Source organism: Aethalodelphis obliquidens, unplaced genomic scaffold (genome assembly GCF_003676395.1).
Source record: "Aethalodelphis obliquidens isolate GAN/ISIS:26980383/991018 unplaced genomic scaffold, ASM367639v1 scaffold11, whole genome shotgun sequence".
NCBI lineage: Eukaryota > Metazoa > Chordata > Mammalia > Artiodactyla > Delphinidae > Aethalodelphis > Aethalodelphis obliquidens.
The window spans coordinates 12,450,468-12,467,078 of NW_020837955.1; the positions used below are offsets into that span (position 1 = coordinate 12,450,468).

At 47.1% G+C, this 16,611-nt stretch overlaps 1 protein-coding gene across 5 annotated transcripts in view; it reads right to left on the reverse strand.

The window, feature by feature from the left end:
• The window catches only part of MYOF (myoferlin), a 156,480-nt gene that overhangs the window by 10,749 nt on the left and 129,120 nt on the right, over positions 1-16,611 (reverse strand). For all 5 annotated transcript variants that reach the window (XM_027112071.1, XM_027112068.1, XM_027112070.1 and 2 more), the window contains 7 exons: positions 14,866-15,021; positions 14,342-14,433; positions 10,387-10,557; positions 9,513-9,661; positions 6,846-6,985; positions 4,676-4,764; positions 4,492-4,587 (listed from right to left, as the gene is read on the reverse strand). In XM_027112071.1, coding sequence (XP_026967872.1) covers positions 4,492-4,587; positions 4,676-4,764; positions 6,846-6,985; positions 9,513-9,661; positions 10,387-10,557; positions 14,342-14,433; positions 14,866-15,021 — 893 coding nt within the window. The remainder of the gene's footprint in view (positions 1-4,491; positions 4,588-4,675; positions 4,765-6,845; positions 6,986-9,512; positions 9,662-10,386; positions 10,558-14,341; positions 14,434-14,865; positions 15,022-16,611) is intronic.

Genomic DNA, 16,611 nt, shown 5'->3' on the forward strand with positions numbered 1-16,611 from the left:
AAATTATTCTTAAATCTACTATGATCACATTAATGAGACTAGCAAGGGAGACGTAGGCTGCTATATCCATACTCCTATCTATGAAAATTCATTTCCATCAACAACTGAACATCTTAACTTTTGACATTTGGAAAGTTCCCTTTGGCCTGTGCCTGGCACACCAGCAGACCAGTTGGAGGGAGGAATGAATGAACATGTCTGGGAGGAAGTGTTATCACATCTGCCAGCTATGGGGAAGACTCCTGGTTTGGAACCAGAGGAACATGAGATTTTAGACTGAAAAAGGAGTGGAATGCATGGATCTCAACACCCACTACCCATTGGAATCAACTGGGGAGCTTTTAAAAATACTGATGCCAGGGCTTCCGTGGTGGTGCTAACGGTTAAGAATCCGCCTGCCAATGCAGGGGACACGGGTTCGAGCTCTGGTCCGGGAAGATGCCAGCCACATGCCACAGAGCAACTAAGCCCATGTACCACAACTACCGAAGCCCGTGTGCCTAGAGCCTGTGCTCCGCGACGAGAGAAGCCACCACAATGAGAAGGCCGCACGCAGCAACGAAGACCCAATGCAGCCTCCTCCAAATAAAGACTGTCAGTAGGAGACAGGCCTGGCTGTGAACTTGCTCTGCCATTAACCCTCTGAGCTTCATCTCCCATCTGTAAAATGAGGTTAATGATATGTGCTCCCTTCACATGGTCAACCTGAGGACAGAATGAGAAGAGCCAGAGTGGGAAGGGGAAATCCTTAACTCATGTTAAGGATCAACTACTATGAACCAGGTACGCAGATGCCTCATTTTATTCTTTCCAACTGTATAACTAGCCCCATCTCACAGGTGAGGAAGCCGAGGTTCAGAGGGGATGTACATCTCATACATCCAGTAATGGACAGAATTAAGTAGAACTCCCAGGCCTGTCTGACTCCAAAGTCCAGGACTATTACTCTGCTTCAAAGGACCATGGAGACTAGAAATTCACAAGCTAATATTAGGTCCTATTATTAGTAGTGGTATTTTTTTTTTTTTTTTTTTTGGGTACGCGGGCCTCTCACTGCTGTGGTCTCTCCCGTCGCGGAGCACAGGCCTCCAGACGCGCAGGCTCAGCGGCCATGGCTCACGGGCCCAGCCGCTCCACGGCATGTGGGATCTTCCCGGACCGGGGCATGGACCCGTGTCCCCTGCATCGGCAGGCGGACTCTCAACCACTGCGCCACCAGGGAAGCCTCTAATAGTGGTATTGATAGCAATCAACTATACTAGTTTTACTTTTTCTAGTCAATTGACTAACCAGGTAAGCTGAGTTGAAAGATTCCTTTTGACAGTTAACTTTTAAGCTTTTGAACTCACTCACTGAAGAGAGTCCACTCTTTGGCTGTGACCTTGGTAGCTTCAGCTTCTAACCCATCCCTAAACAGCACCATCATCCTCCCCTAGACTGCTCACCCACTGTAGCTTTTCCCTCTTTTTCATGAATCTTTAATTTGAAAACAACTACTCTAAGTGTATGCATTTGTGTACTTGTACATATAACTTTGTATGTAATACCCCTATGCTTGTAGTGCTAAGCATGTTATTTGTACATTATCCATCTTTTCACATACAGTAATTAGATTTCCATTCCAAATATGACGTGGTACTTTAGATCTTGCTTTATTCTTGGATTACTGGAGTTATCTCTCAGTCCAGTATTGAGTTTGTTTCCCTGATTGGGAAAAAAATGCTTATGATAGTCAAATAAATTTGCATATATATAATTAGCTGGAATTAGTTTTCCTTGGGGAATGGTAATAAGATCCTGAAATGAGAAAGAATAATGAAGAACTTGATGAAACCTTCCCTGTTTATAGTGAACCTAAATGACAGTAATTACGTCTTTAACAAAGGTTTGATTGAAGGCCACTTGGGATCATAAGTGAAACTTTGTTCTCACTTTATGAATATATTAAATTTCAACAAGTCTTATCTTTTACATATCAAGGACCCAAACTCAATCCCTGTGGACTAGTAATAATAATAGTATGATGGTTAATTTTATGTGTCAACGTGACTGGCCGTGGGGTGCCCAGATTAGACATTATTTCTGGGTGTGTCTATGAGAATGTTTCCGGATGAGACTAGAATTTGAATTGATGGACTCAGTAGATGGACCTCCCCAACGTGGGTGGCATTAGCTAGTCTATTGAAGGCCTGGAACAGAAAAAAAGGCAGAGGAAGGAGGAATTCACCCCCTTTTTCTGCCTCATTGATTGAACCAGGACATCTCATGTCATCTTCTCCTGACCTCAGACTGGCATTTACACCACTTCGAACTCAGGCTGAATGATACCCCCAGCTCTCCTGGTCTCCAGCCTGCAGATGGCCAATCGTGGGACTTCTTAGCCTCTGTTATCATGTGAGCCAATTCCTCATATAATCTCTCTCTTTCTACACATATGCACATCCTACCTGTTCTGTTTCCTGGAGAACCCTGACTAATGCACATAGTGTTTACTATCTGCCAGGTGCTATCTTAAGTGCTTTGAGTAACTCAGTCTTCTGAATATTCCAGAGTGGTGGATACTATCATTATCTCCAATTTACAGATGAGGATCAGTAAGCTTACTAACTTGTCCAGCTAGTAGGGAAAGTACCGGATTTCAACCCAGGTAGTTTGATTCCAGAGTCTGACTTCTTAATCACTGGGTTCTGTACTCACTATCAACGTATAACACAACGCGTGTCGCAACTAAGAAGCCTGGCTGCCACAACTAAGATCCAGTGCAACAAAATAAATATTAAAAAAAAAAAAAAATATATATATATATATAAAACACAAAACTGACATCAACATGATTTAGAATTGAACTATGCAAGTAACAGAATAATGAACACCTATGACGCTCTGCACATTGGATGCAGGCACTCAGTAAATGTTGGTGGGGGCTTCCCTGGTGGCGCAGTGGTTGAGAGTCTGCCTGCCGATGCAGGGGACACGGGTTCGTGCCCCGGTCCGGGAGGATCCCACATGCCGCGGAGCGGCTGGGCCCGTGAGCCATGGCCGCTGAGCCCGCACGTCCGGAGCCTGTGCTCCGCAACGGGAGAGGCCACAGCAGTGAGAGGCCCGCGTACCGCAAAAAAAAAAAAAATGTTGGTGGAATGAATGATTTTTTAGAATTATGCTAATGGGAGTGGTGGTGGTGGGATGAATTGGGAGATTGGGATTGACATATTAGTTATCTATATTATACATATTAGTGTATATAAGAGCCTGCTGTATTAAAAAACATAATCATAATTAAAGTAAATCAAGGACAAGCAAGGAAACAGATTGAAAACCTAAACAACAGTTTGGGAGAAGATCTATAAAATCTAGATCTATAAAATCTTCTATATGAATCCAACAGTTTAATGGGGAGAAATAAATCTAACAATTGTAGCAGCTAATTACTAAAGGTTATCTTGACTAATGGTAACCTTTAATAAAGAAATTGGAAGAGCAAACAACCAGATGTGTATGAATTTAAAACTGTGGAATAAAAAGGAGGAGGAGGAGGAAAAGAAAGTGTCAGAGGGCTTCCCTGATGGCGCAGTGGTTGAGACTCCGCCTGCCGATGCAGGGGACACAGGTTCGTGCCCCGGTTCAGGAAGATCCCACATGCCGTGGAGCGGCTGGGCCCGTGAGCCATGGCGGCTTGCGGCTTAGCCTGTGCGTCCGGAGCCTGTGCTCCACAACGGGAGAGGCCACAGCAGTGAGAGGCCCGCGTACCGCAAAATAAAAAAAGCGTCAGAGATAGAGAAGCACAGCTAATTTACTGGCTCAATTTTTGGAAAGTGCATTCTCTTTTTAGAAAAAAAAGCAGTAAATGACAAGTATAATTTTATCTGCAGACTGATCAAGATAGGAAACAAATACTTTTTCAGGATTTTATAATAATTTAACGTTTTGGTGCCAAAGGCATATCTTTACCAAGTTCTGTTTCAATATTATGCTCTTGGTTTTGATCAAGGGTTAATACAAGAAATAAAGCATAATAAGGTTTTGTGGTTAAAAAAAAGTTATGCTAATGTTTCCTCTTTTCCATGGACATTAACTTCTGGTAATAAAATATATTAAAAAAGAAACTTTGGAAGCTCTACTTCTGTTTCTAAGGCTAGTTACTCAAGGTATTAAAAATGAGTAAAAATGAACTGCATGACTAAAAGGTCTCATAACAAATCTGCTTAATAAACTGAACAAAACCCACTTTCTTAGAAAAGAAACACTTATCAGTTCTTATAGGCATCAGATGCCTCTGTTCATAAACGACACGCACACAGGTTTCCCTTTTCTTTCTGTTCTCTCTCCCTTTGTCTCCCTAGAGCTTCCTAAGCAGATTGCATTAATGAAATATAATAGCTTCAAATAATCAAGGATCCTCTAGTGGACACTTTCAATACTGAACACTCATGAAGGAGACAGTCTGCTTTGTTCACCGAGTTTGGCATGCTCTTCCATGCCAGTCTTTCTTACCCTTTAACGTAGATGTCGCTCATTTCCTCTCCTGTGATGCTTTTCTCATCCAGGATAACGTCCTTGGTGTTCCAGATGATCACACGCAGGTAGTATCTGAAAGGAGCACATTTTGAAGGTGCTTTTTTTTCTGGTCCTGAACCAAGACCCCAGTAAGATACAGCAGGGTCTCAAGATTACTTACTTCTTGGCTTTCCGGGGTGTGATATTGAAAGGAGGGCCTGGTGGCCCCAAACTCCTGGGGAAAACATCCACCCACATCTGAAGTTTTCCCTAAGCCATTCAAAAATGAAAAGAGAAATGAAGTTATATTATGGGTGGTAGAGACTACAATTTTCTTTCATACGTCTTAGGTGAAACTAGTTCTTCAGGCCTCCTAATTTATTAGTCCGTATGGAAGGCAAACAAAAATGGAGTAAAAGAACAAACCAAGATGAATCTTATACCTTCAGTGTCACTTAGGCCATCCGCCCCCCATTCTCTCCCAGGAGTCTCTGATGGCTGCATGTACCTACCTGTATCAGTCTGAGTCTTCCCTGGTTAATAAAATGAGGGGCTTCCCAATGCTAACACAACCCCCAACACACCAACACACACACACCCCCTCTTACAATGACTAAAAGTTGCGCCCTTCACACTCAGAACAGATTTCCCGCTGTCACTCTATCCATCTTCACATTGCCTACTTGATATCAGTCCCAGTTTTGTGACACCCAAGGGTTTCTCCACTTACCTTAAGAGAGAAAATAAAAATAATTTAAAACTGTATTTAATTTTGTAAAAGAAAAACTTACAGCATGGCACTTTCGAAGGAGAGACTCAAACAATGACAAGAACATGACTGTTCCCCCCAAACTGAGGACCCCCTGCGTTGGCTTGCTAGTGTCTACCGCCTGAGAGGGAGCTTGCAGGAAGGGGGAGAGTGAGAGCCTGGACTGACACCTGTGGCGCCATCTTGGTGAGGCCCCACTCAAGTCTTTGACGGCTACAGACCAGGCCCATATATCTGACTGGAGTATTCTTCCAGACAGGCTAGGAATGCCACTAACACACTGTATCAACGATACAAACCAATTTAAATCCCCCAAACTGTTTCTGGATGTTCTGTAGACTCTGCGTTCATGACTAAAACAGACTGGTCTTTAAGAAGGTTGCCAAGGAGACCACTAGGCTGGTTTCCTAATGCACTGTGATCAAAATGAATTAGCTGAAGCTCTTGAAAAGGGATATATGTTACTGTGATCCTGACTCTCTTCCCACTAATGTCCAGGGCTCAAGGGTCTATTATACATCAAGCACACTGCAGAAATTAGGCATCCAGGTGTCTCCTAAGACCTACCCGGAGTCTGTCCAATGCAGTAGGCAGAGGTGATGGAAGTATTGGTAGCCCAGGGAGCAATCTTCCTCGCTTTGTAATGTCTTAAGACTTTATTCAATTGAGGAGTAGGAGTGGAGAGAGGAGAAATGGGCTCTTTGTGGGGAAAGAAGAAGAATTAGAGAAGGAAGAAATCAAAATATGGAACAAAATTAGAGTGAGTGACAAAATCAGCTAGTAAGCCCAGGCTCCTTGTGGTCACTTTTTAAGAGACCACGGTTCGGCTATCAGTGTCAACGATATTTGCATCCATTAGATAAATATTTCTTAAAGCACGACTTCCTAACCATCTGCATCAGAACCTCTCCAGATACTTGTTACAAATTCAGATTCCCTGCCCCACCCCAGACTTATTGAATCTGAATCTCTGCAGGCATGGCCTGGAAATCTTCATTCTGACAAGCTTCTACATGGACTGTTTTGTCATTTTCCATGTCTCTCCTTGCTTCTCTGGGAACTGCTCCCCAGCTTCTGGGAACTGACCTTCCCCCATCACTATCAACATGGTCCCTGTGATGAGCCATCCTGTGTACTGTATCCCTGTCCTCCTGGCTAGAGCTGAGTGGTCCAGCGGTGGACAAATGGGCCAAGTTGGGGCAACCAATCCTTTCCACGTGTGGAAGTAGATGGGGCTACATTATAACATAAACTCAGAAACCGTCCACAATATTCTGACACGTGGGAAGGTGATCACAGGAAGGAAAAGTGCAGGGTAAAGGGGACTCTGAGAGAAACAGACAAGAGACAGGGAGAAATTCTGGTCCAAGGTTGTTCTGAGTCAGTGTCACTCTCCTGTCTGGATTTAGTGAGTTACCTGAAAATTCTTACAATAAATTCCCCTTGGGGATGAAGCTAACCTGAGTTTCATTTCTATTTCGTGTATATCTAAAAGTATCCAAAAAAGATAAAAGAGGCGAGTCTGTGTCAGCTATCACCAGTGCCTTTGGAGTGTGGATGAGGGGTTCAGAGAGCCCTTTACCTGGGAGATGTTAGGCTGAAAGGTGCTATGCAAAGTCCTTGTTTCCACGTGTTCAGGGACCAGCCCCTGAGTCCTAAGGATGTGAAGGGCAAGGCGCTCCTCAGGGGCCCCGAGGTGTTGGTGCAGGGTTTTGTTGGCTTCTGCAATAAAGAAGGACAGTGAAACAGGGATGGGCATCTGGGAACAGTTCAGCCAGATCGCCTTGAGGGATTTGCAGTACTTCACCCCAGACTCTGCAAAAATGGTCAGGCAGTGCCAGTGTGCAAACCAGCTTGTGAAAGACTTGTTGATAGAAATAGCTCCTGACTGGGCTTCCCTGGTGGCGCAGTGGTTAAGAATCTGCCTGCCAATGCAGGGGACATGGGTTCAAGCCCTGGTCCGGGAAGATCCCATGTGCCGTGGAGCAACTAAGCCCGTGCGCCACAACTACTGAGCCCACGTGCCACAACTACTGAAACCTGGGCGCGTAAAGCCCGTGCTCCGCAACAAGAGAAGCCACCACAATGAGAAGCCCGCGCACCACAAGGAAGAGCAGTCCCTGCTCGCAACAACTAGAGAAAGCCTGCACACAGCATCGAAGACCCAACAGGGCCAAAAATTAATTAATTAATTAGTTAAAAAAAAAAACTCCTGACCAAGAGACCTGCCCCAACCAGGCTCATTTCTGACTTGTGGGCTGCCAATAGTGAAGAGACCAGAATGCTCCAGAATGTGTAAGTGAGAGCAGCCCCTATTTACGTTGGTGTCAGGGGCTCACTCCGTCTCCCAGACTCCCTTACAGTTAGGTGTGGCCGTGCAAACAAGGTAGGCTAGAATATAACGTAGGTGGAAGTGACATGTGTGTCACTTCAAGACCTAGCCCATAAAACCCTCTCACGTAGGATCCTCTGTGTGTACTTTCTCTTCTGGACGCAGAAGAAAACAGTGACCTTAGACACCTGAGCTGAAGAAGGGCAGAGCTATAAGATGGAAGAGCCTAGTCCATGAAGCTTTGTTTGGAAGAGGCCACCCACCTGTAGGAGTACCTGTTGTGAATTTATGAGAAATAAACTTCTATTGTGTTAAGCCACTGAAATTTGTAAGTTTAACTATTACAGTAGCTAGGTAGCATCACTGTGGCATTTAAAAAACATAGTCCCCAAATTCTCTGTCACTCCTCCCATGGGGAGGTGGGGTCTATGTCCCCTCCCTTTGAATCTGCAGACATATTTGACCACTACAGAAAGGATGCTGTGTGACTTCCGAGGCTAACCATGAAAGGCCAGGCTGGTCTTCTTGGGGTGCTCGCTCTGGCGGAAGCTGCCAGCCGTGTAGGGAGTCTGGGTGCCCAGAGATCACCCTACGGGAAAGGCCTGGGTAGGTGCTCTGGTCATCAGTTCCACGTAAGCCCCCATCCAAGAGCCAGCAGCAGATGCCAGCCACGTGCGTGAGCCACCCTGGACATCCAGCTCAGCTGAGCCTTCGGACGGCTGCAGCCCTGGCCAACATCTGACAGCAGTCGACTGCGTGAGCAACTCAGGTGAGAACTGCCCAGGTGAGCCCTTCCTGAACAGCTAACCCGCAAAACTATAAGCAAAACAAAATGGTTGCCATATGGGAAAAGAATCTAAAAAAGAGTAGATATATGTATCACTGATTCACTTTGCTGTACAGCAGAAACTAACACAACACTGTAAATCAACTATACTCCAATAAAAATTTAAAAAAATAAAACAATATGGTTGTTTTCAGCGCTAACTTTTGGGGTGATTTGTTATGTGACAAAAGTAACTGGAACAATCCTGACTGATACAGCTTTCTGGGGGTACAGTTTAATTGTTGGGGGTAATCTTCTCCATGGGGCCATGCTGCTTGCCAGTTTACTCCCAGTCCCTTTTGCAAGTTCTCCTGTTAACAGCAGCATCAACATTTGTTAAACATCTTATCATCCCTGATATCGACCAAGTCCTCTTAAGAGAGCCAGGCAAATATAGTTTCTTACAATGTCAAGAAAAAACAGCTGATGATCAGGAAGCACTTTCACTCCCGTATGCCCTGGGCTCAGCTTTCTCTGGCTCTCCCATGTGCCCTCAAAGCCACAGCCCACTGCCAGCCCCTCCAGGAAGCCCTCCTCCCTACGAAACACTGAATCATGCCACAGCTCTTATGCTCTATTAAGCTTATTTCAGTCTCTGTCATGATGCAGTTAGCTGTTTACGTGTCAGGACAGATTGCATTATAAATTACCGCTGAGGAAAGAGCAAGACCCCAAGCTCGGATGTGAGCCAGATGTGAACTCAGCAGAGTCTTCAAACCAGCCCCCAGCATCCCTGAGCCTTCTCAGAGAAGGACTGGGAGAATGATGGAATAAAACTGGAGGAGAAATTCTTCCACTACCATCTGAGCACTTTTGAGCTAATTATGCATTACATGGAAATAAGTTAATTATTAGAACTTTGTGTTCAAAGCTCAAATGGCTATGACTTAAAAAGGTCAAGTGAAACATAAGACAGACAAGAAAACGTGTCCACTTTGACACCTGACATGACAGCAAAACTCTACTATAATGGGGCTTTTGTTAGACAGTCATGTGTACGGAATTCCCTATGGTATTAGGGCACTGCTCTGTCCACCCCCCTCCCCAACGCAAACTTGTAACCAGCTTGCCATCCATGGCAATGTGCTTACCAAATTCATCTAGGCTGTAGTCTTGTCCTCCATATCTGATTCTACTTCCGTCTTCAGAAAGGACAGGTGGCGGGAAGCCTTTGAATCTGGCTACATTTTGAAGCAACTGTGTTGGTTTCAGTTGATCTCGCCAGGTGTTGACTCCAGAACTGTGAATAATATCCCACACCCGGAGTTACCGCAGGGCACACAAGTTCTTCTTGGATTCCTACACACACATACTTATACGTGCTCTCATGTTAACGGGGGAGCAGGGAATGTGCTCTACACGTTAGCTTTTGCCCAGAAATCTATTTAGGATTTAGAGACCTAAAATCCACAATCATTTTGGCCTCAGCCAATTGGTACTCCCCCGCCGCCCCTCAGTTTCCTCCTCTGTAAAAAATGAGTTTGACTGAGATCCCTGTAATCACAATCGGGAAACTTACAAATTAGAAATCACAAGCTGTATCTCATTCAATACTACAGAAAGGCACTGTTTAGCACTCAGGGAAAGAGGGACATCACAGAATTGATCAGTTTGGAGGGAGGGGCAGGGAATTCCTGCCATCAAACATTGCCAGCTCTTGGTCCTGGGCATCAAGGAGGGAAGGGGCTCAAAGAATGGGAGAGTGGAGACTGGTTCTCCAGGGGCTGCTACCTGCGCCATCCCCACAGAGCACTGCACTGCTCCAGGGGCCAGCGTTGTACACAGACGCCAATGTGAATGGGCAATGCTATGGTCCTGATTCTCTCTAAGATGATTCTATTATCAACAACAGTATCTACCTGACTCAAACGAGCAGGGGCTCAGTTAAGACAGGCCCTGAGGTGGAGCGCCAGAGCTTCCCCAGGTATTAACGTTAGATGGAGCAAACTGTCAACAAACACTTACACACAGTACTGCTCAGGAATGCCGCAGTGGGACCCAAACCGGGAAAGGAATCGGTTTTCCAGGTCAATAATCGTTTCTCCTACTTTTTCATCACGGGTAAAGGTGTCGTAATCATAGACAGAAATTTTCAGGTCTTTTTCTTGAGGTAAGTAGCAGCTCAGTTCATACATTCTGAATAAACAAATGCAAGGTTAGAATCTCCACGATCCCACCCGGGCGTCTCACACAAACCAGGGTTCTGCACAAAGACTCCCCGGGCCGGGGCCGGGGCTGCAGGAGGAGGACATGATGGCCGGGATAACCAGGTGGATGGCGGCAGGCAGGGATGCTTGATTAAGTAGTGCATGTTAATAATGAGAGCAACAGATTGTACACTTGCTCAGGAGAAGATCCAGGGCTTTAAATGCCTAACGAGAACCCCAGCTTTGCTGCTTACTAGCTGCGGGACCCTAGGCCAGCTACTTAACCTCTCTGTGCTCAGTTTTCTCATCTGTAAAATGATGATAATATTCCCTACCATCCCATGTTGTTACAAGGGTCAAGGGAAGAAATGTTTAGAAAGCATTTGGTATGAGTGCATTACTCAAAACCCAATAGCTATAATAGTAATAACAATAAATTATTATAAGTTATATAATAATTATTAATAATTATAATATTATTAGCATATATGCCTATTATCTGGGCACCCAGTCATCTCTACCCAGCTGGGAGATTAGTAAGGCACAAGCACCCTGATTTATAGCCCCCATATCTGTGCCCCTACTATGTTACCTTCTCTGCCTCAACAGAGACCACCACCCCATGGAACACCCTGGACTCACCCCACAGGAGCATGAGGGTCTGGAGGGGGGAAGTAGAAGGCTGCCAAGAAGGCTCCCTCCCTCCTCCCAGGCTCTCTGGCTCTGCCACTGATTTGTGAAGGCTTTTGTATAGTATCTGTATTAAAATGCAAACACTTCTGAGAGAACGATAGACGATCAAACAGTAATTTCTGTGGTAGGTGAGCAATATGGTGCCAGTTCTGAGATGGTGAGAGCTGTACGGCATAAGCTCCAGATGGGTGGGGTTCGGTTCTGTATCTGCACACAGAGGGCTGAGTCCCATAGTAGGTGCTCAATAAACTTTGTGGACAGAAAACCGTGAGAGGCCTCTTGCATCTCTCCTCTCTCACTGTGCCTCCACTTCTCCTCCTGTCACTGGTGTGTGGACTGGTTCTTGCCCAAAGAGCCAGGAGTATTAATCTCTTGAGCAGAAGGGTATGTGTCAGTGGGGCTCTGGAGACAAGCTTCTCGGGTGCCTCCTAGATACATCTCAGTGACTTCTCCAGACTGCTGCAGCCAGGTGGGGGCCTGCAGGAGGAAGGCGGCCCAGGATAGAAGGTGCTGGAGTCATGGCCACACCTGAAGCACCATATCCACACGAGCCCCCAAATTCCATTACTGGATTCCAAGGGACAGGTAACATGTGTCCCTTGAGAAAAAGAATTCTTTGCTCAAATAAGTTTGAGAACCACTTCTGTTCCTCTGGGCAAACTGAAGGTTCTGAGAAGCCCTGCAGTTATCTTTTTAACCCAAGCATCTTGGTCTGATGAAGGAATACGTCGTTCTTCAGAACACAATTAACATCTTCTGAACAGTGGCCGAGCACGTAGGAAAGGCTGCTCCTTCACGAATTCCTTTCATGGAATCCCTGAGGGTCTCCGCTGAGAAGAACGTCACCCTGGAGAAGAGTGAGGCCAGGGACCGAAGCCGTGGGCGGGGTTGCCGAACCGCGTCTCCCTGGCTCCACCCTGCTGGGCGGGGTGATGTCTGCACGTTCACCAGATGGCGATTGGCCGTGCGGAGCCTGGCGGCATCACTTCCTTCCAGGGTGGCTCCAAGCTAGACTTTTCCTGCCACTTAATTAAGCTTGTGCTTGGCTCCGAGATGAGCGATTCAGACAGGGCCTACTTTCTCCCGTAAAAGCTGGCTTTCCCTGCTTCCCTGTGTCCCTCGCATGGAGCCCTCCTTCCTGCCCTGCGTGCCTTTTCCTGTCTAGACCTCAGGGCTGGATCAGGGGAAGAAAAGGAAAACAATCATATTGCCCTGCCAGAGGATTACTTCCACTGCCTGGCTCTAGCACGCGGCCCCGGGGTGTACAGCACAGAGGGTGTGCATGTGCGCGCGTGCACACGCATGTACACACAAGAGAGGGAAGGATTGCATACGGGCACCCAACAACAAACGCGGGTAGAGAAGAAGCGGATGGGCAGGATAATAAAGCCAGAAATTAAAATACAGTCACACGTCAAAAGAACAAGTGTTCTCCTTCTCAGCAGGGTTCTGGGGAAAAATAGCACTGTTTTTACAAATGTTTTGTGCAAAGAACATTTTTCTACAGGTGATGGCTTGGCCTGGAATATGAAACATTACCAAGGGTGTTGGAAAAGCCTGGGGCTTGGTCAGGAATTTCTACCTAAGTCTTGGCTGCCCGGTGCACCGGCTCTGTGGACACAGCTCTGGTGCCCTGTTTCTGTCACCTGTAAAGCGGGGCCGTTTCTGCCTGCCCTGTCAGCTGCCGGGTTTGACACTGAGGTGAAAATCAGATGGTGGTGGCCTTGCAGACGCTGCATTCAGGTGGCCTGGGCGTGAGTCCCGGCTCTGCCGCTCAGCAGTGGAGTGAGGTGGCGCTGACTCCCTCCGCGCCTCCGTTTCTTCTGTTGTCAGGTGAGGGTAGCCCCTCAGAGTTGTGAGATTTTTGAGATGCTTTCTATGAAGGGCTCGGTATAGTGCACATCCACAATAAGAGCTCAGCAAACAGTAGCTATTATTAAATGTGGAAGTAGTTTATAGCTGAAAAAAGCCGGTCCTCTTAGAGGTCACTTGGTGCGCCTTACCCTTCAGAAGGTTCTGATGAGATCAGTGTAACAGTCCAGAACAGATGTAAAATGGCAATGATGAAGATGGTAATGCTATTTCAGGAATCTTTGGGGTACTTCCCTAGTGGCACAGTGGTTAAGAATCCGCCTGCCAATGCAGGGGACACGGGTTCAAGCCTTGGTCCAGGAAGATCCCACATGCCACGGAGCAACTAAGCCCGTGCGCCACAACTACTGAGCCTGCGCCCTAGAGCCCGCGAGCCACAACTACTGAGCCCGCAAGCCACAACTACTGAGCCTGCGCCCTAGAGCCCACGAGCCACAACTACTGAGCCCGCGTGCCACAACTACTGAAGCGCGCACACCACAACTATGGAGCCTGCACTCTAGAGCCCGCGAGCCACAACTACTGAGCCTGCACTCTAGAGCCCATGAGCCACAACTACTGAAGCCTGCGTGCCTAGAGCCTGTGCTTCGCAATGAGAAGCCACTGCAATGAGAAGCCCACGCACCACAACGAAGAGTAGCCCCCACTCGCCGCAACTAGAGAAAGCCACGCATAGCAACGAAGACCCAACACAGCAATAAATAAAATCTTCGGGAACAGAAGACAGGGAGCAGGACATCTGACCCCATCACTTTCTGCTGCCTTCTCAGTTTTGGTAACAGAGTCAATAACACATATACTGGCTCAAAGTGGTGGAGTCAAAGCATCCCAGAAAAGAGAGCTCAGCAGGATCGGGGAGTGAGAACCACCTTTCACTACATGTGAGTCACTGCCTACCCTTCTTGTCTAGAAGCCACAAAACCTCCGGACTCCTGGGCCTCATTACCCGCCCCCCGCCCCTCCAGGTCTCACAGCAAATCTCTCAGACTTGGTTTAGTTTTCTTCATGGTACTTTTCACTTCCACAAATTTCTTGTATTTGTGCATTTACGTATTTATTACCTGCCCCACCGACTTGGATATCTGAATAGTTCACAGACATAGTTTCACAGCTTCCGAGCCTAGAGCAGAGCCTAGCACCCATTGCATCCTTAGCACAGAGGCCAAGAAGAAAAGAACCACAGAAAAGCGTTAGGAAATGCCCGTTACCTGCCGAACACCGGGTTGAGAGTGTTGGGGATGTAGTGGTCTCGATCTTCCATTACTTTTTTGCCCAGCGTTATTTTTATATAAGGGTCACACTGTGGGGACAAAACAGACAGCAGGTTATGTCACCACGGGGTGCCAGTTCAAGGCAGTTTCTGGGACAGACTCCACACCCGCTCCCACCCTGATGAGAAGAGGTAGCCTCAGACCAGGTCTGGGCAATGCTTCCTCTTGGCGCCACGCAGCCAGCGCACCTTTGGAGGAGAGGCAGTGGCGGGGAGCAGTGACAAAGCAATTCTCCTCCGAGGTCACGTCTGTAAAATGAGAAGGGTGAACCAGAGGCTCCAAAGCCCCTTCAAGCTCTGAGATAAATCCCCACTGGGACAATCCTCCTGAACAGATTGTTTTGATAGAGTATCTTTCCCCTTGTGAGATAACAGAGCCCAGAAAGAAAGAACATGACAATTACTGTGGCGATGACTGTAATTACGTTGCTATAGGAGAAGGCTCCACGCCCAAACTCTTACCAGGCCATTGTTGTCCTGGGGCTGGAGCTCTAAGCCTCGAACAATGTAAATCCTAACCGTGCATTCCTGTGGGACACTGTCAGGTAGTTCCCGAAACTGCCGGGGAGGGGCCGGCACGCTGGGGTCATCCGACAGTGGGTAGATTCTGAAGGAACCCTAGGAGAGAGACACACAGATGTACTCGCAGGACCTTGGGCGATCAGGGCAGAGGGCTTGGGGCAGTGTCCTTTCCCCCAGGACACTGGGGGCAGCCACAGGGGCTGTGGGATTGGGAGATGAAGGGCTGCCTTTTGTGAAAGAGATAGCTATGGTGTGCTTTGCATGTTTCCAGTGGGGAAAGTGAGTGATGATAAAGTAATTACATAATAGATCACAGGGGAGAAGAAAGGGCAGGGCAGAGGTAGGGAGGCCCGGCAAAAGCCTAGGCAAGACATGGAGGTGGCCTGGACCAGTATGATGGCGAAGGAGGTGATAAGAAGTGAACTTCTGCACATTTTTTGAAGATAGGAATAAAAGTGATTATTTTTTAAACCCAATAAAGTATAAAGGGTGATTTCCCTTTTTTTCTGCATCACCCCTATAAACCCCCTTCCATCCACTCCCAGGCAAACTCCCATTCATCCCTCAGGTCTCAGCTGAAAAGTGTCACTTCTTCCAGGAAAACCTCCCTGATTGCCCCTGGGTTGGATAGGTTTCCTAACACTCTCTTCTAACCCCGCACTCACCCCTATTGCAGCACTGACCTCTGCGTCGTCACTGTCTATTTATTGTCTATATTCTTCCCTAGACTGGGAGCTTCCTGAGGGAGGGAACTATTTCTTGTTTATCACTCTATCTCCAGGACCTAACACCGGGCTGGGCATGAAACAGCAGGGACACAGTAAGCAGTTTCTGAATGAGTGAGCCATCAGGCCAGCTTGAGAGGCCTTATATTTTATCTTGAAACCAGCTTATGTACAAGAGAAAGCACTGAAGTTGGATTCGGAACACGTGGGTCTTAGTTCCAGCTACTTTCACTCAGTAAAGCAGCATGATGTAAGCACCTACCATGTGCCAGGTACTGGAGGCCAAAAAACGAACTCTAGGAATCCAGTCTGGCACAGGGGTGCTAAGTAGGTTTGGCTCTCATGCTATCTTTGATGGCTTGGCGGAAGGCTATAATGAGAAGGATTTTGAAACCACGTGTAGGGTAAAAGGGTCTGATAGATGAGCAATGTCTGCTACTCGAAAGGATTACGAAGTAACAGCACATCTGCCACGGATTTGCCAACTGTGGTTGGAGGGAGGGGCAGTTGTGAAAGCAGACACTTACAGTGTGAATGGTACTTTAGTAGCAGCAGGGACCCAGGGAGCCTGGGGTAGGAGTGAGTCACCCTGCCAGGAGCAACCAGGGAACACTTCACAAAGAATGTGACATCGGAGCTGGCGCTTAAAAGAATGAGTAGGAGTTTGTCAGACCACAGAGAGGGAAGGAAGAAGAAGTTGTCCCAAAGCTCCAAGTTGTGAGAGGACAGGGTGTGTTTGGGGGCTTGGAGAGGATGCAGTGGCAGGAGAGACAAGAAGCTTGTGAAAGGCCAGCCCAACCCTTGGAAGGAGTTGAGACTTGACCCGGTGGAAACTCAAGCGATGTCTTTAAGTGGTCGAGAAACACGATCAGATTTGGTTGCGTGGAAGATGGATGAGAAGGGTGGCAAGGACGATGGATTGGGAAAGTGCTGCACTGGTCCTGCTGAAAGCCTGGGAGGG